This window comes from Phalacrocorax carbo, chromosome 1, assembly GCF_963921805.1.
Source record: "Phalacrocorax carbo chromosome 1, bPhaCar2.1, whole genome shotgun sequence".
Classification (NCBI taxonomy): Eukaryota; Metazoa; Chordata; class Aves; order Suliformes; family Phalacrocoracidae; genus Phalacrocorax; species Phalacrocorax carbo.
The window spans coordinates 2163384-2185928 of record NC_087513.1 but is presented as its reverse complement, the minus strand read 5'-3'; the positions used below and the strand labels follow the sequence as shown (position 1 = coordinate 2185928).

General features: G+C 44.1%; 1 protein-coding gene across 2 annotated transcripts in view; it reads left to right on the top strand.

The window, feature by feature from the left end:
- Positions 1 to 22545, top strand: part of NET1 (neuroepithelial cell transforming 1) — a 55707-nt gene that overhangs the window by 9024 nt on the left and 24138 nt on the right. Inside the window, exons 1-2 of one of the 2 annotated variants that reach the window (XM_064442081.1) lie at positions 9124 to 9143; positions 21205 to 21271. In XM_064442081.1, the coding sequence (XP_064298151.1) occupies positions 9139 to 9143; positions 21205 to 21271 (72 nt within the window). In that variant the 5' untranslated portion in view covers positions 9124 to 9138. Of the gene's footprint in view, positions 1 to 9123; positions 9144 to 21204; positions 21272 to 22545 lie in introns of those variants that run through there. The other variant, XM_064442071.1, reaches the window with a different exon arrangement.

Genomic DNA, 22545 nt, shown 5'->3' with positions numbered 1-22545 from the left:
AAGTAAGGGATATGTTACATCAGTAATATCGCCAAACAGGGAGCAGAGTTTAGCTGTTGGGAAAGGCCGCATCTATTCCCAGTGAAGGCTTATTTTTGCCAGGACAAGGTTTTGACATATGCTTAAGTGTGAGGTCCAAGACACACCAAAGTTCTCTTGCCTCTTGACTTGTATTCCACTGCCAGAGAGGCAGCCTGGATGTACCACGTATGCTGCTACTACGTTACACCTCAAGTCTAACAAGCCTAGGTGAGAACAGCCTATGGGTTAAAGAGAAGCTTGTTGTAAAGAAGAGAAGACCTGGTTTTATTAACTTAATTCCCTCCTCAGCTCCAGGAACGTAACAGACCTTGTACTCCTATCCCTACTGGATAATGAGGAGTTGCAAGTACTTGAACTTTATCTGGGAAGGGGCAGACAATGCTTCAGACCAGCCTCCTGGTGCTTTCCATCATGCCAAGTGGATGTAAAAACAGCACAGACTCAAGGTGCCACTGCTTCCCAGTCTGCCCTAGCTGCATGCAAAAGCCTTGAAACTGTTGAACTGGAAATATTCCACCAGCTCCCATTGTTTGCCCTTAACCCTTTGAAAGGGCTTAAACACCCAGTTTTGTTTCCAGAGTGTTTTCAAGGGCTCAGATTGAAAAGAATTGGAAAATTAGTTTCTTGGCCAGTTTTTTTTCTTGTCCAGATCAAAGAGGAGATGAAAAATGTAGAGACTGCTTCCAAAAATCTTTTCCTGCCCAGCTGGACCCACAAGGCTGCTGATTATCAAATCACCTGTCATTCATTCCCATGTGCTGGCATGCAGGTTTTACAGGTGGTAGCCAGGAAACCTCATGCTGCTCTTGGTGTGCCTGCTAGAGATACCTCGAAGCACTCTCTAAGGCTGGCAGTGATCAATAGGTAAGGAGGGAGCATTTCCTCTGGTAAACACAGCTAAGCAAAAGGGAGTGAGGAAAACTGACAGCCTCAAAGCCTGCCTGTTTCTCTGCAGAGATGGTATTTGACTGACTTTAATAGAGCACTGGATGTGTCAAGTAGGATGATATTGTTGTTAACCTGCAGAATTGCCTGTCGCATGGATAGGCTTTAATGTGCGATATTCTGCAAAGAAGGGTTGGAAATGTGAGTAGGTTTGGGGAAGCAGAGCACTGTAGCACTGTGGCAGCTCTCTGTGGGGCTAGACCCAGGTATCTTTGTGAAAGGGATTTGGACTATGGAGAAAATAAAGGGGTAGGAAGACAAGGGGAGAAGCTTGTGCAGGCTGAAGAAGAGGCATTCATGTGTCTGATGGGAGAAGAATGAGACTGTGGTGCTGTTTCACCAACAGAGCACTTGTGGGATGTCTTGAACTTCCACTGTTGGGTCAAGCTTTCCCAATGCCAGAGCTGTGTACTTTAAGTATTCACATTGTTCCTATGCCTACTGAGCTAAATGCTCAGTAGTCACATTTGACATATCAGATGTCAAGCCTTTCAGTTTCTGTTGTATTAGGAATCTTTTGCTTAATTTCTTCTGGTTTCAATTTTTTGGGCAGCTCTTTTTCTTGCCAAAGTTACGCCAAGTAAAACCCAACCCATGAGGATTTGAAAATGTTTCTTCTTCCTCTGAACTCGATTTTTGGGAACGGTTTACGTGTGGAAGGATGTAAGCAAATGCCTTAGACCAGTTTTTAGAAGTGCCAAAGTAGGTGTCCTGCACTTACTAAAGCCCCCTTCAGTTCTTAGAAGTAATAAATCTGCCAAGCTGTCGTCTTCCTCTTCACAGATGCAGTTTCTTTTAATACAATAGGGTACAACAGAAATGCAAAGTACTTCCTCATGTATTCAGGAGGGTGACTTTTTTCTTGAATTTAGCTTATTAAAATATTAGACATTTTGTTTTATCAATATCTTTTATAAAGTACTCGGGATAAGCTGTAGGTAAATTTTTATTGCCGGAAAAGAAAGATTTACTCAGTCTTTGCCTGATCTAGAACATGAGAATTTTATAAGCAGTTGTCTAGATTGGCATATATTAAAAGTGTAGAGAAATGGTTCAGAGCATTTTAGTGTGCAAGTTTAGTGACTGCAGATTAACCCATGAATCTTTCTGTAGGAAGATAATGAAAAAGCACTAACTTATAAAATTATGTTAAGTTTTTAAATTAAGGATTCCTATATAGGGAGTAGTCTTTGCTGGAGGCTTGGAGAAAGACAGTTGGGGGTAAGTGATTTTAAAAGACATCTATTTATACATTGTGTGAGGTGATAACTGTGGAAGAGGGGTCTTTTGGCAGTTGTAGTGGATGTTGCTGTCTGTGGGAGTAAGCGAGCACCGTTTGGGAGCCTATGACTGAAAGTACACGAATGAGGGAGGCACGCTGGTGAAAGAATTTGATCTAGAATTTTAAATCTTGGATGGACCTAGAACCATCCAATTTCTTACAGACATTGGTTGTACTGAGTTGTCATCATTACTGTTTGATTTCCTGATTTGCAAATTCTTTCTTGTTGGGATTTTCAGCACCGTTTTTCTTTTAAAACATTGCTAAGATTTAAAAGCAGCGTGTAGATGAAAATATGACCTCACTGAAACTGATGGTGCAATTCCCAGTCAATTAACTGATTTTTACCATAGTATTCCAGGATTTGACCATAGATGATGGGTTCATTTCAAGTGCTAGTCAATCTGACAGCCACGGAAACTTCCAAACTCAGCTGACTTGCAAGGATTTCCTCTCTGAATACTGGAAGAATGTCATCCCTACCATCAGCTCTTATTTTCTAGTGCTGCTATCAGTTGGCTAAAGTTACATGTTCCCTCTTTATTTTTTCCCTTCCCCCCTTCTCTTCCTTTACTGTCACATCTGCCAGTATATTTTTTTTATACTTTCCTTTCTCCATCAGCTCTAAATCTGCTATCATCTGTGGTGTTGCTCTGAAGGAACAGCAGGAAACCTGAGGTTTCTGGTGAGTGTCAAGCCACCGAAGCAATGAAACTTAAAGGAAAGTCTTTAAATGCCTGAGAAACGAAAGCAGCGATAAGGCAGCCCTGACAATAATATGTGGAAGGAAGAACTCTTCCCAGAAAGGAATGTGATAGAGATGAACAAACACTGGAAAGCAATGGGGTGAGAGAAACAGAATGATTATATGAAGTTCCCCTAAAAAATAATTTATAAGTGTGGAGGGAACAGCTGGCAATGATCCTGAAGCTGCTGATGTAAAGCAGTAACTGTCAGTTGAATGAAGATTAGACAGTACTCAAGCTTTATATGGACAATTCCCAGGGAAGATAATGGAATTTGACTACCTATATTCCTTTTATACTGGCAATATTTGACTTCTTTTTTGAGAGTGAAAATGTTGAGAGTAAACATTTCTGAATACACTGAATTTTAAATTTCAAAATTCTGCTCACAGGTAAAGAGTATGCATGTTTGCATCAGAGCTGTTCTTTAATATAGCGTCTCTGTAAGAGTGTGGGGTTTTATTTAGTGTGAGTGTCCTGGTACCTGACACCTTTTACTGCTGTAATTGAAGGGCCTTCTAAAAATCTGCAGTGAAAGTAAATGCCAGAATTACCTCATCTGGTAATCAGCTGAATATAAATATGAAATACTCCAAATTAGGAAAATGCATCCACCAGATTCTGAAAATAAGTTCTAGGTAGATAATTCAAGTTGAATTTGGCTTGGAAACAAGTAGTATCACCTAACCTCTTCCTGAGAGGAGTTTTGTCTTGCCAAGAGCAGGTCCTACAGTGAGTCGGCCGCTGTGTCACCTTCCACAGAGTTTGTCACGGCGACTGTCGACAAAGGGAGAGCAGTGGATGTTGTGTCTTGACTTCAGTTAGGCATTCGACACTGTCTCCGATAGCATCCTCACAGCCAAGCTAAGGAAGTGTGGGTTGGGTGAGTGGACAGTGAGGTGGACAGAGAACTGGCTCAACAACAGAGCTCAGATGGTTGTGATCAATGGGGCAGAGTCTGGCTGGAGGCCTGTCACTAGTGGTGTTCCCCAGGGGTCTGTGCTGGGTCCAGGCCTGGTCAACATATTCATCAGTGACCTGGATGATGGGATAGAGTGTAACCTCAGCAAGTTCGCTGATGATCCCAAGCTGGGAGGAGTGCTTGATATGCCAGAAGGCTGTGCTGCCACCCAGCGAGACCTGGACAGGCTGGAGAGCGGGGCCCAGGGGAACTTCATGGAATTCAGCAAGAGCAAGTTCAAGGTCCTGCCCCTGGGGAGGAACAACCCCACACACCAGTACAGGTTGGCGGCTCTGTTGAGAAGGACCTGGGAGTGCTGGTGGACAAGTTGACCGTGAGCCAACACTGCCCTTGGGGCCAAGAAGACCAACGGTATCCTGGGCTGCATGAAAAGGAGTGTGGCCAGCAGGGCGAGGGAGGTTCTCTTCCCCCTCTGCTCTGCCCAGTGAAGCCACACCTGCAGGGCTGCATCCAGTTCTGGGCCCCCCAGTTCAAGAAGGACAGGGAACTGCTCAAGCAAGTCCAGCGCAGAGCTGCCAAGGGGATCAGGGGCTGGAGCATCTCCCTGGTGAGGAAAGGCTGAGAGACCTGGGCTTGTTCAGCCTGGAGAAGAGAAGGCTGAGGGGGTCTCATCAATGCTTATAAATACCTGAAGGGTGGGTGTCAGGAGGATGGGGCCAGACCCTTTTCAGTGGTGCCTAACGCCAGGCCAAGGGGCAACGGGCACAAGCTGGAACACGGGAAGTTCCACCTGAACGTGAGGCCAAACCCCTTTGCTGTGCGGGTGCCAGAGCAGGGGCACAGGCTGCCCAGAGAGGCTGTGGGGTCCCTTCCCTGGAGACATTCACCCCCCGCCTGGACGCGGCCCTGTGCCCCTGCTCTGGGTGTGCCTGCTCCAGCAGGGGGTGGGACGGGATGAGCTCCAGAGGTCCCTTCCAAATCCCACCATTCTGGGACTGGGGTGGATGTCACTGAGGGATTTTTGCTTTGTGTTTTATAGGGGAAAAACACTTCATGCAGTGGAGTGCCATGGAGAAATGGGCTTCAGTAAACATAGGTTCAGTAAAGGTAGGAGTGTGTCCTCAGCCAGCAACCAGTGCTTTACTTTGTGCACGTCTTCACAGCCACGCTTGGGCAGTGTCCCATTTGAGTGTGACTTTGTCACGTCCTGACAAGTCCTGAACACAAAGGCTACAGTCATGAGCTTAGGATATTGATTCATCTTCAGAACTAAACCATGTCACACTATTAACATACCAAATGAACTGGAGAAAATGGCAGGTGAAGGTTTGTGACTTGCTTCCAAATAGGATTTTAAATGGTCATTAAGTTTGTCCTCCTAGCTGCACATCTTCCTTGCTTCCTAGTTTTTATATTCTCCAGGGCAAATTTCAGCAGTCCCTGGAAAGCAGCTCCAGTTTCATGTAGTGTACACATACCTAAATATGCACCTTGTTCTTTTAACTGTTTAAAATTTGCAGCTTTGTTGTTTCAGCTGGGGTACCTCTTCCCTTTGCTGTGAAAAATGTAAATCTTCAGTTCCTCTGCACCCAAAATTGCAGGTTGCCAGCGAATCTAACTCTGTGGTGCTATAGAGTTGGTGGTCCCACAGTTACCACATCCTGGTGAGAGGGGAAGTACCTTATTAAATGTGCTGACATAATTGTAAGCAATTAACTGACGAAACCTTCAACTTTACCTGCAAATGGACAGGAAGGCAGGCTTGATCACAGACCTTGGCTTCCTGGTGCCTTGCCTTCCTCAGGCAATTTTATTTAGGGTTACTTTGAAGTTTTACCAGAAATTGAAGTGAGGACAGAGGCCCTCCCAGGAGTCTTCACAGAACCAAAAAGGGCACAGTTTATTTTAGACCTGACTGTCAGATGTTTGGATGGGTCCCAGGTAGACAAGGCAACTTCTTTGTTCCGTGAGCAGGACCCCATGCTTGTCAACAAGTTCTCCAAAAGAAGCATTTAGCTCCTTGAAAAGGGACGCAAAGTGTATCTGTGCAGCCACGGTCTTACAGGCTCCGTGCTGCAAGCATTATCCCTGCTCCATTTGGATGGGTGACTGCTCACCTTTATGCTTGATCTTTATTTTGGTGGAGCGAAAGAAAATAGACTTCAACAAAAAAGGCATAAAGCCAATAACATAGTTAGAATTGCAAATCTAGGTGGGCCCCACCTTATGTGGAGGAGTAGTAACAACCTTGGCTAAAGTTTCCTGCGTGTTTTAGCAAGCAGTCCCAAGGACAGACAGTAATGCAGCCTGGTTTCCTACGGAGCTGGCTTGTGCTTGCATCCTGTGATGTATCTCTCTTCCCACCTCCATGGTTGAGGTGTAACAGTTCATTCACGATGTGCAAAGTTGAGAAAGAAAGGTTTAAAAAAATAAAAAGGCAGGTGGAGATTGAGTCCTTGAATCTGGGGAATGTATAAGGTCTATTAGAAAAGGCATAAACGGGCTTACCCACTGTTGGGGGCCTGGGCCCTGCTGGGCTATGCTCCTGGAGGTGGCTGAGCAGGATTTGCATCCTGCTGATGCTGCTGTGCAAGGTACTTTGCTCTTCCTACAATGTGTGGGGTGGCTGGGCAGCAGGAGCTGCCACAGGGGAGCTCTTGGGAAGGCAGAGACTTTCCAGTGCCATTTGGAAGAGACTCAGGCTTCTCCCTTTTCTCCTCTATCTTTTTTTCCACATCTTTCTGGATCAGTTACCGCCAGGAGCATTCTTCTCCCTGTGTCCTCCTGCACTGGAGTATGCAGGGAACTCCAGAGTATGAAGTAAGGGACTCCCAGAGCCACTCCTGGCTCTGGCAGAGCTTTCCAATTTCTTTTTCAGTCCCTTCAGGAGCTGCCAAGCATGCGATGAAATCCTCTCCCTCTAGGTGTCACTGCTGGATTGGGAAACAGATCTCTTCCTGCTTTCACTCCAACCTTGAGCTTATTATTTACAATAAACTGACTGCTTGGGCTCCATGTAGGATTAGTTTCGTTTTACTGAATCAAATGTTAGTGCTTCCTCACCCAGAATGAAAGGAAATAATCCTACAGGTTGATTTTTTTTTTTCCCTTTCCCGCACTGAATTAATATTCTTGCATGACATACTGTCTGCTGACCACATCCTTTTCCTAAACCATTTAAACTCGGTCAGGTCCAAGGTGACTTGGGGGGCAGGAAAGCGAGCAGGGAACCAAAGCATGTGAATGTGTCCTGGGTGCCCTGGGCTCTTGGCACTTGGGTGGGCTGGAGGAGGAACACAGCAGGGCTGGGAGCGTTCATCACCTGTGTCTTAAAAGCTCTTCTGCAAGTTGTCTGGGTGGTTCCAGGTTCACTTCTGAGAATCCAGAATATGTTACTTTGGCATCAGAGAGACCACAAAAACCTGTTGCATAAAGTTACAATTAAGCTGATTTCCCTCCCCCGCACACATAAAGGTCTTAAGACTTTGTTTGTAACAGCTTCCATATCTTGCTTAGTGAGAAGAGTCAGTTACAGCGCTTGGCTTAGTTTAAACCTCTATGCGCAAGGTTTTCCAGCGAGACTAAGATTTAATTCCTGTGGGTGGCTTCTTTTTTTAATGGCAATTTTGTTCATGGGTCCCTTAAACTGGCTGGCATATCACCCAGACCACTAGGAAGCATTAACTTATTAGTGGCCCTGTCCTTCACAAATTACACTGCTGTTCATTTCATGAGACTTTGTACTTTGTACAGTGATCTTTCGAAGCAGCAGGCCTGAGCAGCTGATTTTTTTAACTGTTTTACAGAGGGGTCAGCTTCGAAACTCAGTGGTTAAGGGCAGACCGAGGCCGACGCAGAAGTGCTGACTTTCAGCAAAATGTTTATTAACCACAACACAGCCTGGCCTCTGGCTCGCCTGCCTAGAAGGCTGCCAGCTGCTGTGGGTGTCATGTCCCCTTCCCTAAGGTGGTTTATATCAGTAAAATGAGCTGGTGTTTTAACTTGTGCTGTATCAACAGTTGGAAAAGAAGGTGCTCTCCGTAATAGGAGAAGTGTTGAGATACACAATGTTGTCAATGCAATAGTCCTTATCGTTGTATCAAGCTACGTTTTCTGAACCAGCTTTACATATGTAACGTTTTGTGTTGTTGCTTGTTATTTCAGCTGTATCTCCTGCTTGTGTGTTAACATTAATTTTTGATTTGTTAGTGATTATCTCCTTGCATCGAGCCTACTGTGCTTTGTAGTTGCCTGTAGTGGGTCTGTTGTAATACTGATCCCTACACGTAAGGGGGCAGATTTGAGATTGTTCTGGAACCTACATCGATTTTCTTTGTGTAAACAATTGCTTCGGGATAATCTTTAGAAGAGACAGAGTAATATCTGTACTAAGTGTCCAAGAATGTTCTCTTGAACATGAATAACCACTTGTTGAGCTGAGCCAGTTTTAATGAGGGGTTTCCTGTGGACATGTCTAGCAGACTTTCTCCTCTCTAAAGATTGTACATGCTTTCTAGAGAGGTGCTATTTTTCCCCTTGCACTGTGAGATTTATTTTGTGTGTGGGTGGTTTGTTTGTTGTAATAACTGTAAATGGCTATAACGCTTTTACTAACTTCATTATTACTCTCTGTTTAAAACTTGAAAACAGACTTCAGGTGTATTTATACTTCTCCCATGGAAAGAGATTAGAGACTTGTGTCTGAACTCTCCTCCCTTTCTCATCATGCTAGCTCATATGTCTTCCTTGGCCCTCAAGCAGCTGTCTTTCCCTGCCAGCCTCCATAAATTTATCCCTGGAGGCAGCAGTTCCTCCTCTACTGCAGTAACTACATTTTCCCTGATTTCTTAATCCTTCATCTGTATTGTTTTGTCTGTTTCAAGTTCTTTTCCTCTCCTTGCAGGCCTTTCTTTACTCTGCTCCTTATCTGCTACTGCCCCTAAAACCTCTATGTTCAGATAGGCAAATAACATCTGAGACTGTCATCCACCTAAAGAGGATTTGGCTTCCAGCCTGAGGTCTAACCCGACCTCTATCACTGTCCATGAGCAAACTGGGCTAAATGTGCCAGATTAGGAGCATGGAGGTTATCTCAAACTGGAAATTGTTATCTAGACGTGAACCATGTCATTTGAGAGCTGATACTCCTCTAATGCTCTCCCACCAGCAGGAGAGAGTGGAGGGTCTCAGCAGGAAGCATCATGAGGTATGTCCTAAACACACACAGGTGGGCACAGGCAGAGGCAGAGAGGACCGAGAAACATTGCTGTGGTTTTATGTTGGAGCTCTGTGATGGCAAGCTTGGGTCAGACACAGGTACCAACCGTTTGGACCAACTTTAGTTGGGACCCACCACTGAAACTCTCACGGAATGGGCAAGGCTGAAACCCTACATGAAAAGGGAACCCATCGAAGAATCGAAAGCCTCCAAACTCAGGGGAAACGAGGTCATTCAATGTTAAAGTAGTGTGAAGAAGGGTAGTCAGAGTGAAAGGAAACTGTTATCTTGCCTGAGCACAGAAGGGGCACTAGTTAAAGTGCCTTAAATGAATTCAATAAAACAGCGCAAACCCTGTTTGAGAAAATGAGTTCTCCTGGGGTGGTTACTGGCCTATGTCAACTTAGCACAGGTCGATTTGTACTGGCTTGCAGAGCTGCCTGGGATATCAGCACTAAATGTGTTTTACTTACTTTTACATTTAGTAAGAAAAGAATGAAAGGGACTGTGCCTTCAGAAAGTAAAAGCATTAAACAATCTCTTTTGTAAGAGCAAAGTACACCTTCAAGTCCTTGTAATGTTTAAATATTTAAAATATGAAGTCACTCATTGCTGCCTTACCACCCACCTACTAAGGCCTGTTTCTCTTCCAAACTTACCCTTAAATTGTATAGACATTACATTATGCAGCTCCACCCTGCAGCCATTTCCTGCCCAGCTCCTTAGTCCTTTGTATTTTCTGATTATTTTTTCTCTTGTCTTCTTTTTTGTTTTTCCTACAGCTCCATTTTTTTTTTTTAATCCATGGTTCCTAGGCTGCTTCTGCTGGCTTACTCTGCTCTGCCCAAATCTAACCTTGCCCCCGTTTCTTTTTTACTGTGTGGGATAAGTGCTAATCTCCAGCTCGCAAAGCAATGCAGGGCATCTTTTTATAGCCCTGCTATAAATGAGAAGGAGGTGAACTTTCTTAAGAACATAAGAACTGGTTCAGAATAAGGGTCCCTCTGACCCAATGCGCTGTTTCCAACAGTGATCTGGGTGAGAAGTAAGAAAGTCTGACATTTATGATGCTCCCTTCTCCTATGCCGTCTCAGTCTCTACCAGTTTTAAAGTCGTCTGCTTAGCAGCCCCCCAGAAAATCTCTTTCAAGGCTTTGTCTAGTCTCATCTTGATCCCATGCAGACCTTGCATCTAAGGCAGCTTTTGGCAAGGACTCCTGCAGGCCAGTTGTTTACCCAGGGTGTTCCCAGTGGGGCTGTGGCTGGGGAAGCCTCTCCTCTGCTGAAATGGGCAGGAAAAAGGACGCGACCTGCCCCCACACCAGTCAAGCTGTATTTTATGGCTTCTCCAAAACTGCCCTGAGCAGTAGGAAAAATGCTGGTTTAAATTATTTCAAGCCAAAGCCATCCTGTGGCTTGGTTTGGTTTGGTTTTGTTGTGAATTATAAGTAATTACGAACACGTCATTCTAGTGCTGGTGAGTCCCCATACTGGTGCTATAGCAAAGGGCAAGATGGCTTCCTCTAAATACACACGTGGCACTACTGCTGCTGTTACAAATCCCCCACCTCCCCCAGTTTTAGGAAAGCCTTGAGCTGCAGCATAGTCCTGTATAGTAGGAAAAAAGCTATGCTAGTACAAGCAAGCAACCACATTTCAGCTGTTCTTTAATCACCTTTACATGCATATGTTCAGCCTCAGCAGAAGACGATTGTCTATCACTGAGCATAAGCCTAACCAAGCTCTACCTGGTGCTTGCTTCAGGTTGCAAGGATGTCTGTGGACTCTGATAGCGGTTCAGCTGGTCAGTGGTAACTTGTTACACCATGTTAAGTTGCTGCTCCAGCCCTTGAGCCCTACCACTGGAGTAACTGCATTCATACCGGGGCTGCAGTGACAGCTTGCATAAAAAAGGAAAAACATACAGCTGAAGTGACTGTTTGCATAGCTACTTAGAGTTAAAAAGAGAAGTTTGTGCCTGTCAGCACTAAAATGCATGTTTTCCTGACTGTTCTCTTGTGATAACTTCTAATATTTATTGGATCAAGCTTGGTTCCCACAAGAACTCAAAATAGCTGCCTGGATTTAAACCAGCGCAGTCTTCCTTGGCTGGCACGGCTGCCGGGCAGTGAAGCTTGCTCCCATGGCTTCTGGGCACTTGGAATTCCTCCATCCCAACTGTTCTCCCCCAAGAGCATTCAAAATAGGTATCACAGGCAAAGGGGTTCGCGGGGGTGACTCTAAGTGGAAACAGTTACATTTAAAGTACAACTAGTTTCAACTGAACTTGGAGCCTTTTGCTCCCTGCCTGGAAATGTTCAAAAAGTTTAAAGTTCACTTGCAGCCCTCAAAAGCCTGGTTTTGTGGGAGTTAAAAAAAAAAAGTCAGGTAAAGTTAATCCGAAAGGGTCAGTGGTTCATGAAAGCACCCAGAGTCAGTGGCCTTCACTTTGGTACATAAAAACACTGTGAAGGCGGCCTTATCTTCAAGCCTAGTCTCTATGAGACAGTGCTTTCCTGTGAGCATGGCTATTGTTTACAACATTTGCTTCCTTTATTTTTCCTCCTTGAATGCAGTCCAGATACCTAAACATTTATTTGTGGCATTTTTTGTGCTTGTGCATTATCACCTTGTCACACTAAGTTTAACATCTCTGCATTGAGAAGTCCACTCTTATTTTATTTTTCCAATGGAGGTGGTTTCTCTGGAACCAGCTCATTTTCTGACCTTGGACCAAAATTGGCCAAGACGATGTGAACTATTTAGAATAAAGCCTGACTAAAGATTTCAGTAAGCCTCTAGAGGTAACTGCTATCAACTGTTACAGCTAGGATGACACGATCAAGTGAGTTAAAAATGTATTTATGAATATTGCATCTGAGCTCTGACTAGAAACTTTGTCTGCTGGTATCTCCTAAGCATTGCATGGAAGATTCATTTCACCTAACTTTGGTCACCTAAAAGCTGATTGCTTAAATCTGAGCCACACACAAGGTTCCTTTATAGCCGATGCAGAAAGAGAGGCGCCTCGAGGGCATAGCCAAGCCAGCTTAAAATGCCTGGCTGGAGGTGTCAGCCTCTCTCCAGGAGTGACAGGGGAGCCTGGACAACTGCCTCTCTGTCGGGGGGCTGACAGATGAGATGAGCCCTGGCCTGGCTACACACTCAGCCGGAAAAGGGAGCCAGGGTTTGGCATGTAGTGTTGGTGTGGTTTTATTTCTGTTCTTGGTTTTTAATTGTTAGGATTATCTTCTAGTCCATCATTCATGTGAGAAGTCGTGCACGGCCGACAGACCTGATTGACAAGGGCCTGATGCCTGAAACGCAGCGGCTTAAGAGCTGGGGGTGCGTTAGCTCTGCTGCAGGGAGCTGTGCTCTTCTGCCAGAGATGATCCTGCAGCAGTGAGAGCGCTTGCACGGCTGCTGACAAGCAAAATATTTTATCAGCAGCTGCACTGCTTCTCCCTACAGTCCTCCTCCCCCCTCCGCTTCAGCATTTACATATCTCTGGTAATGAGAGTACAAATAGCTCTGTGAAGTGGGAAGAATTACTACATCCAGTGTGTGCTTAATCATGTATCAGGAGATGTGAGTTCTGTCAGTAGCTTTCATTTGCTCATAATAAAGAGGAATAAAGTTTTTTCTCTTTCTAGTGATGGATTATCGCCATAATCCTCTCTTGCAGGCAAGAATACCTGCCTGCAGAACCGGAGCTCTCAGCCCAGCTCTGCCCCTGTGTGCCCTAAGGCTGTGTGGAGGGGAGTCTGCTCTTGCTATCTTCCAAAGCAAAGAACCAGTGGAGGCAAGGGCAAATGCCAGGGAGCAGGAACATCTGGGCCATGCTCTGGGCAGTCACTAGCATGAAGACATTAATTCTGATGAGTCTGTAGGGACACCAGCTCCCTCCTGTGCCCTGTAAGTGGAACCATACTTCTAGAGCACCACAGTTTCGGCTCACACCTAGAGGTGCTTCTGTCCTCTCAGCTTGGGCACGGCCTGGACTCATGGACTCCTGGAGGCACCTAGTTTTTCTTTGTTTCCTCAGCAGTACACGATCCCTAGGATGTTCACAGTGTCCCCATCACCACCTCACTGTGTTTGCAGGTGCGTTTAGGGGCAACCTTAGGCCACGATGGCAGTTGAAGATGGTCTGTGCAGCTGCAGAGTTGTCTCAGCAGGCCAGCTCGCGAGCAAAGCAGAACAAAGATTTTCCTACACAGGCTTGTGTTTGCTACCTCTCAGTTTGGCCAGTGCAAATGTTTGCACAGTCATGTTGTAAACTAAATCACTGAAACCGTGCTCTTACCAATAGCCTTTTGCGAAGATTATTTATATTTGTTTCATTTCAGTGCTCGGCTCACAGTGTACTTCAGTGCGTCATTTGACCAGAAGCCTTTGAAAAATGCCCCTGCGTGCTAAGCATGAATGTTGAAGTAACTTGAACAGTTGGACGGCGATTGGGGTGGGGAAGAGAGACTTGACCATGTGCTACTGAAAAGACCTCCTCTTTCTCCTGCAGAAAGCTCTGGCTGCCAGCCTTAGCAACAGTGTGGGGAGCTTAGCGTTTACTGAATTTGACTTGGAGCAGATACCCGGTCGGGGAGGGAAGTGTGAAGGCAAACTGGAAGGAAGATGCTTGGGTCATAAGGGAAGTCTGCAGTGAAAAGATATCACTTCAATCCTCAGATGAAACTAGATGTTGCTGTGTTGGCTGTGGAGAGGCTGTTAATGTTCAGCTCCGGAGAGGTCAAGCGTGTGATTATTTAAAGGATACCAGTGCATGTTTAATCTCCTTGGGGCTTATCTGCTCATGTTCAGTGCTGCTGTTGATTGCTTCTTCAGAAAAATAGCTATAATATTCCACCAATACATGTGAGGAGCAAACACTTCTAAAATGGAAAATCACTCTTCCCGTTCAGTCTGTGCTGGACTTCATAAAACTATTTAAACAAAAATTTAATGTTCTTTCTATAATTTAAACCTGCCCAGGGTGTCTGAAGGCACTTCCTTTTAGAAGCAGAGGTTGTTCCAACATAAAAGAACAAAATAATAGCTATTCCAGAGTGTCTGAAAAGTACAAGAAGTTCTCAGCTCAGCAGTAGCGCTGCTCGGCCCTGTCCAAGCGGTAGATGGATGGAAGTGTTTTTGATCGCTGTTTAACTCTACTGCTGGCCATGCGTTTTCGTGGCTTTGCTATTTGAAAGCTGAGACTGCTAGAATTACTAATTGCACCAGTGTTGCAAATCGTGATGCTGCTGCTGCCAGAAAGTTATTGCAGCTTTCTAAACCACATTTCCAGAAAGCAACCAGTCATTCTTTTGCTCTCTATATAATTACAGCTGTAAGTATCCCGCTTCCTTTTGTGCGCTACTGGCAGCAATAGCATTAATGAGGTAGTATTAATGACTTAATGATGGAGACACAGTCTGCAAACTTGAACCCCCTTGCAGAGTTCACAGGCACCATTTTCCTCTCAGCTATTGAAGTACTGAGTTCTTCTGTCTTGCTTTTAGATATTTAAAATGTCTGTCAATAGGTTTTGCTTCAAGTAAAGCTTTTACCCTGGAGCTTTTCAAGATAAGGAACCGTGACAAGCACTGCTGTAAGTGCCCTTAGTCAGAGTTTGTTTGCACGGTGCTTGGGAGGCCTCTTATACTGGCTAAGGCCTCTGGATATTGTTGAAGTGGAAATATTAACTATAGTAGGCTGGAAATCCAGAGGTTCTTCCCCTTCCCCCCCCCCCCCGAAAAGCTTTAAATTAAAATTCAAAAGCCGCTTTGTGGAACATTTCTGTTCTTGTCCTTCAGAACAGGATACACCAGTGTGGCTTGCTCGTTTGGGGAAAGACTTGCTTTTTAATCTGTTCATGTTGCTGTAATAGTCACCATCTTAGTACTTAACTGGTGCAAGTGGTTTATATTTAAGAACAGATTGCACTGAAAACAAAAAAAAAGAGGGGGTTGGAAGTCAGAGGGGAAGGAAACACAGAGTTGCTGCCCAGTCTGAAGAATGTATTTTGGAACTTTAAAAAGTTAAGAGAACTGCCGGATCAAAGCATTTCTGCAGTTTCCTGGATAAGTCATCAAAAATAAGTAAAAAAAGAGCGCAGACTGTCGAATGATGCTGACTAGGCGGTGTGGATTTACAGTAAAAAGGAAGAAAAATGATTCAAATAACATTAATGGGAAGTTGCTCTAACCTGCTGAATGAAACTCTTCTGTGCTTTATCCTCTAGTCTGACTAATGGGAATCTATTCTAGCACGCCCTTTGAGGATATCTTTTGGAGACCCCAAAATCTCTTCTGTGGTTTCTGTGCCCCTCCCCGCCCGGCTGCTCCTTCCTCAAAAAAATCGCAAAAGTCAACCCAAAAGCACCCTACCTCTGGAGAAGACAAGCAATAAAAAGATGCTTAAGAAGAAACAGAATACTTGACAGAAATGTTTGCTTTTTGATAAATTGATTTAAGATTAGGTGTGGTTTTTCACTGCTTTTTACCCCTCCCTTCTGAACTTCAAAACACGTCCAGCTCTGAAGGGAATCATCAACCTTGAAATTAAATTGTGAGGACAACCTTGGCCAAGTGCTCACTGCCATTGCTTCACCCATACCCTCCTGTGCTGATGAGAGGATCCCGATGTTTATTCAAGGAAGGCGGTGAACAATGACTGTTTCCTTCGTCTGGCTTCAATGTGAAACAATTCGGCAACAACACTGGCCTTTATCAATACGTTATCTACTAAATTGCCCAAACTTCCTCTATTAAGGTAGTTGGGGCCCCATCTCCTCCCTTGCTATGTTGCCGAACAGGTTTTGTGTTCAGGACTTCCCTTGCCTCTCTCAGTCTTGGTAGCTGGTTTTCTAAACCAGTTTGCAGGCCAACTTGAAAATACAAGTGACACGCGCTCTTTTAAGGTTAAAAAATGTTTCATAGCTAATATCTCTATGGACCATCAGCATGGCAATCTCTATTTTAACAGGCCCTGGAAAGATTTAGTCTTGGCAAGACTGGCAGTATCATCATTTGCTGGTAAGCAGCCTGGAACATTCATTTCTTGAAGCAAACAGAGGGCACCAAAACAGAAGTGTTTGTTCTTTCTGTACAGTCTCAACAAGATTGCCCTTCCCCTGCTCTTAGTTTGAAGAGATTTGCTTTGCCAGCACGTTGTCGCAACATTTTACGTCTCAAAAATTATTTTTGTGTGTTCACGTAATTGTCTTCGTAACACTGAAGCTCTTAGTAACTTTGAAATAGGTTTCAAAGGTACATGAATCAGCCAGCTGTAATTGACACTTTCTGCTTGTCTTGAGCCTGGTAAGGTAAGGCAAGAGTCTGTATCTGCTCATCGTCTCTTAAACAAGGAAATTATGCTGGAGACAGTCTATGAAGAAAAATCTCTTTCAAGGAAGTGACTGAACACAGCTACTATGGTCTTTTTGTTTGGGGGACACAGCAGGGTTATCTATGGGTGGCCTTATAATAGCTGGGCTCTTGGAACAGCTTTGTGGTAAACATAGCAATTAACTATATCCAGCTGCTGGCACCAGCCCAATACTTTTCTCTGCTATCTTCAGGTACTAAAACTTTACATCACAGGCCACTCTGCACTTGTTCCAATTAATCATACCATGTTTTGAGCAAAGACCAACAGCGCAGTGCTCCATCATGCAGCTCTGCTTTTTCTCATGTTGTGTTGTGAGATGCGTCAGGTAAAACTTCCAGGATTGCTCTTACGGTCATCGCTGACCTTTAGCTCACCAGCCTGTCTCCAGATTCTTGACAGAGCTTGTAAGTGATGCCCATCTGAGTACTGCAATCATGAGTCATCCATTTGCATGTAATACACAGGGTAGTCATGCAGGTGACTAAATTTGGCTGCATAGTTTTGAAGAGCTTTGCAGGTTCTAGCAGAGCTACAGGCAGAGCAAAAAAGTGATCCTGCAGGCAATCATCCAAATGGTCTTTGCTTAAATGGTACCTCATCGAGGCTCAGTTAGCAAGAAGTGACTGCAGAGGGGACACCGGGAGATGTGATGAAGCTTTGGGATGACAGAGGCCACTTTCCTAAAGGCCTTTTTTCCACTTAGCACAAGGCACTGTCTCCCCTCTATGTCTGTCCGTTTGCCACTCCTGATAATTCCTGGCAGATCTCAGCTCTCCACATTGGCCAAAGACTTGAAAAAAAGGAAGGAGGATCAGTGAGATCTCTTTACACCACAAAAAGCTCATTCCTATTAGAAGATGGTCAGAAGACATCTGTGATACCAAGATATAGATCAAATAAGAGAACTTCTACACCCAGAGCACTGTTGATGTTGGTGGCATGTGAGAAGGAGCGGTTTCTGGTTTCTACTTTGCCCTCTTTTCTTGACTGAGTCCTCTTACTAGACCATTGAAGAGGAAGAAGGAGTAACCGGTCTATAATGGGCTTTGTTGTTGCAGAAGATCTGCCTTGGGTGTTTGGTGGACTGATGGCAATTTTTTAACTGGGCCAGATATTTCTATTTTACATGCCTTTTGTGGGAGGTATTAGCTGCATTTCTCCCCACAGCTGAGTGACTGAGGGAGAAAGTCTGGATGATGGAGTCTGAGATGGAGAAATTTCTCTCCAGCTCCTGTGGACAACTGGAAACAAAGCTGCCTGGAGATTTTTGAACCTTAATCCTATTGTACTCCCCACCCCTACTTAAAACACCAAGGTTTCCAAATTAACACCACTCATATGTGATCACTTCTCCTTTTCATGAAAGAATAGTGACTATGTTGATACTGAGCAGTAGCAGCAGAGAGGTTAATTCCTGTGTGATCACCTCTGCAGGTTGTGTTTTGAAAGGCACCAACAGGCAGGTTCCCAGGAGACACCAAGAAAAGCCTCTTTTTCAAGGACAGTGGGGAGGCCAGAGTGGGAGTCATTTTGCGTGCTTAGCTATATAAGTCCCACCCCAGTTTGAGCAGAGGGGTATCTGAAATGCTGCATGGGCAGTCCCACGAGGTACAGTGTGAGTGCCAAAATAAAGCACCGTTTTGGATTAAAGACCTATTAGAATGCCTGTAAAATAAGTATGAAACACGTTGGGCAGCAAATGGAAATCTGTGGTGGTTGCTTTAAACTTGGAGCATAAGAGGTCATGATGATAGTTGTACAGTACATTTAAATTTGAGCTTTTTGAAAGGCTGCTGTAGCCAAACTTACTTGATTATAACTCATAAAACCTCCATTTGGTTGGAAGTTGAGTGCACTAGTACAAATGGGCCGAACTCTTGCTTGTTCTCAGTAGCAGCTTTGTACTTGCAGTCCCGCTGTTCCCCATGGGCAGGAGGGCACAACTCAAGGCGCACCCAGGACACCAGACAATGCATCTGGAGCAGCAACAAGCAGCCCACGTCCATACTGGGATGACTGGGTGTTACTCTGAACAGTTTGCAAGCCTCATGTGGCTTCTAGGCCACAATTTAGCTGCCTCTGGTGTCAGAGATCAAGATTCATGGAATAAAATTGTGCTCCTGCTTCACGAAAACTCATGCCTGCCTTAGAGACTCAGGTGTAGTCCGTTCTGGTAGCTCTTTATAGCTGCACGGGGCACAGTTTGCAGACCATTAATTATCTCTTTGCTTTTCTATCTGTAGACAAGGAAGGTTTAATCAAACTCATAAATATTGGTCTGGGCAGCTTAGCAGGTTAGATGCTGGGATTAAACAGTAAGGATTTTTTCTTTCTCATGAGAAAAAAAGTTACTCTATTTTAAATTTCAAAGAAATCCAGTGCTGATTCCCAGATTTTCTTCCGGAGTGGTATGTACTCTTGTAAGTCCCAAAGAATGTTCCCTTCCAGAAGTTTCTTCTCCATCTAGCAATCAGCGTACTGGTATGCAGCTCTTGGAAATGCCACTTTCCTTTCTGGAGCAGTCTCGTAGACACAGTGATTGTATTAAAAGATTTTGGCTGATCTTAAGGTACCTGAAGGTTGTGTGGTCTGAAGAAAAGTTTCCTTTGGTTTTACATAAGTCATAATTTGTGTGTGCGGTACTTTGAACAGGCTTATTTTTTACATTATAGATTTTAGGTATTTATTTTAGAGATCTATATATTTAGATACCCAAGTACATGGGTATATATAACATAGATGGCATATTTACTATTCTAACCACTCTGACGCCCGTGACAATGTTCTTGCTTCCTGGTTTTCTACTGTGGATGCTGCTTGCTTAGCATTTTCACTGCTCACATGGCAGCTGCCTTGCTCAAACCTTTGGAGCAGGTGAAATGCTCCCTAAACAGGTCCCTAGGGAACTTCAGTCACCCCAAAAGCTGCAGGGAAGCGTTGTTCTATTTTGTGTGACCTACTGACGTGGCCAAACAGCTCTCGCTCACGTCTGGATCAAAGTATATAATTTTCTGCTAAGGCTGCTTCAGCTTTCTATGCGTGGTAGACGCATTCCTTCACCACGAGTGGGGAATGACGAGAATACGCTCTTGCGTGTAGTCGTCGTGTCTTTTTGGTACCAGGTACCAGAGAACAGTTTTGGATTATCCCAAGAAACAAAATCCGCTGCCCGGACACTGCATCCTCCTGGAGTGAGGAGCACAGAACCACCTCAGGCATTCAGCAGCTGGTTAGATGTCTTCTCAGATTTGAGTCTGAAGTAAATTACGGCATCGCTTGTATTAACCAAATGTATGCTAAGCAAAAGGTCAGCATAGCAATATATTTCTAGAGGAAAAGTGCTAATAAGCTCACCTGTGTAGCCTATATCTGCTGCATAAAAGATGTGTCTCATCATCAAAAGCTCTTGCATTCCTTCACATCTTGCTTCCAATAAGGTACACTTCATATAACATTTATCTTGTTGCTCTGCATTGGCTGGTAGAAGTACAAAAGTATTTTCTGGGTGGTTGACTTATATTTTCCAAATACCATCCCAGAACACCCCACCCTGCACAAACCTTTTACAGACAAATGCTTTTTCTCTTCCAATATGGAGAGCTGCTGACGCTAAATGCTACTAATACTCTGAGATGAATTTTCAGCAATGTCTGAGCAATGCTGGAGTGCAAGTCCCCTGAAAGTCAGAAGGATTTGCATTCCTATATTATTTCCAGGTTTTTCTATAGTCCTGTGGGATCTTAGTACAAAGAAGAAAGGTGCAGCTGGCAAGAAGATGCCTTTTCTGGCTGCGTTTGTGACAGCAAGGGGGAAATCTTCTCCCCATTAGGTGATACAGCTGGCTGCCTTTGAAAAAAAGCGTGTGGCCCGTTTGGGACTAAAGTTCTACATGCAGGAACCCAATGACAGACAAAAATGTTTCTCCATATTACAGCCAGAATAAGCTTTAAAAAATTGTTGCTGGAAACATACCTTAAGTCCACCAGACAGTGAAAGTTGGAACATAACTTGTTTGCTTAACTCGGTGCTAGTACAATAAATGACTTGCATAAGGCAATTCGTTTACCATTGTTCAAAGAGCAAGGATTATACAAATGGTCTATTGTGTGTAGTGCTTTCTGGTGGTTTAACTTTCTTGGATTGAGAATGACTTAATGAAAGACCACAACTCAATTCCTGGTTGTAACTTTATGGGAAACTACAAGGCTGTATTGTCAAAGGTGCAGTTTGTTGCCTCCTTTCATTTCAGCTTCATTAACCTTGGAAAATGAGACCACAATATTATTATTCCTTACTATTATTATTGTTGTTGTTGTTGTTTTATCCTTCCTCTTGGTCAGATTGGCAGATTAGTGGTCAAAGAGAGATTTTCCTCCAGACCAGCCCGCAGGGCCCAGTGGGAGGGTTTTGCCTGCCTCTGTTGCACAGAGCTGTTTATTGTAGTAAACCGGGATTTTTAATCTAACACCTGCAATCATGGTGAGGAATACTGGCAATCCTTTTGGTCTCTCTTTCCTAAAGACTCTGCTACATCATTGTCTTTGCAACTTTTCTGCCAGGAGCCGTAGATGTACGATACCGTCAAAGCTGCGGAAAAGAGATGTAGTTTATCAATTGCTACAGCAACCTATAAATTATTTAATCTATTCCTTTTTTTCTACTCACAGGTACCCTCTGAGACGAGGCAGTTCTTTCACTTTTCTGACTCCAGGATCACACTGGGACTTCACCCTGGTGAGTAAAACAGCTGGTGGCTGCATATTGCAAAAGCCTGTAAACATAAGCAGGAATACAGAGGTGAAAGTCCCTCTCCCTGGAGAAGAAATAAAATCAGTGCATTCCTTTCTACATGGCTAGACACTTTCTGAGCCACTGAGGCTTCTGAGCTTTAGCTGGAAGGTGCTTTTTGCACACAGGGCTTAAGAGGAAGCAGGATATTCTGGACACTGTGGTTTCTTTATAACTGCTTACTTTCTTCTGTGTTTCAGCAGTCCTGCTAGTTAAGCTGGCAATGCAATAGGCAAGATGTAAAACATGGTGTAGAAATAAACCCTTTTTTTCCTTACATGCTAAAATCTGTATTTCATCTAGTATGGAGAAACTACCTTAGAGCAAATGCATGGCCTTTATTGCCTTGTACTCTCCGCTCCCTGTCCTATAACATGCATCCCTTACTATGGAAATGGTTCATATCCAGCCTCTAGAGCTGGTTGAGAAAGATGAACCACGCTGGAGAGTGGTTCAGAGGGCCTGCGCTGGGTTTCTGTTCTGAATTGTTGCTTTATGAAGTCTGTCCCTCTTCATGCACAGAGAACTGCAGGGCAATTAGTCAGCTGATGTAGGTGCGTAGATCTTGTCCCATCTTAAAGTTCATTTTCATGAGCTGCCCAAACCGATTTGCCCCCCGCTGCCCCTGGAAGCGGTGATCCCATCCTCAGACAGCAAACTGATCTGGCTGAAAAACTTGCCGTACCAAAAAGAAAAGGAAGAGTTTTGGATGAGCCATTCCAGCTGACTGCACAAGCTGTATGAATGCCTGTGTCGGCATGAGGGAGGGTGTCAGAACAAGTCTGGAGGTGGGGGAAGGGACAGAACTACCTTTTATGAAAGAAATCCCATCTAAAATCGGATGGAGCTTCTTGTGAAAGTGTGCATTTAGACAGGCAGCCACGTGCAATTTTGAGGCTGCACAAACACCAGTCCAGTGTGGGAGCGGATTAAACAAAACCATAAGCTCTTGTAGATTTTTGTTTTGCTTCATTTTAGAAACTTTCATCTGGTGGCTACAGCTACATTAAACATATATTTCTGAATATTACAAAGCCCTAGAAATTATATTCTTTCAAATTTGGAAATATTGTGCTCTAACATCACAAATTAAAAGCATTTTGATTGAATTTCAAGTTATTCCTGTTCTTTGCGTATTTTTTAATCTGCCTTTATTTGGCTATATGCATATTCAGATCAACCCTAAATTACAGTTAGAATGTATTGTATGTTGTGACACA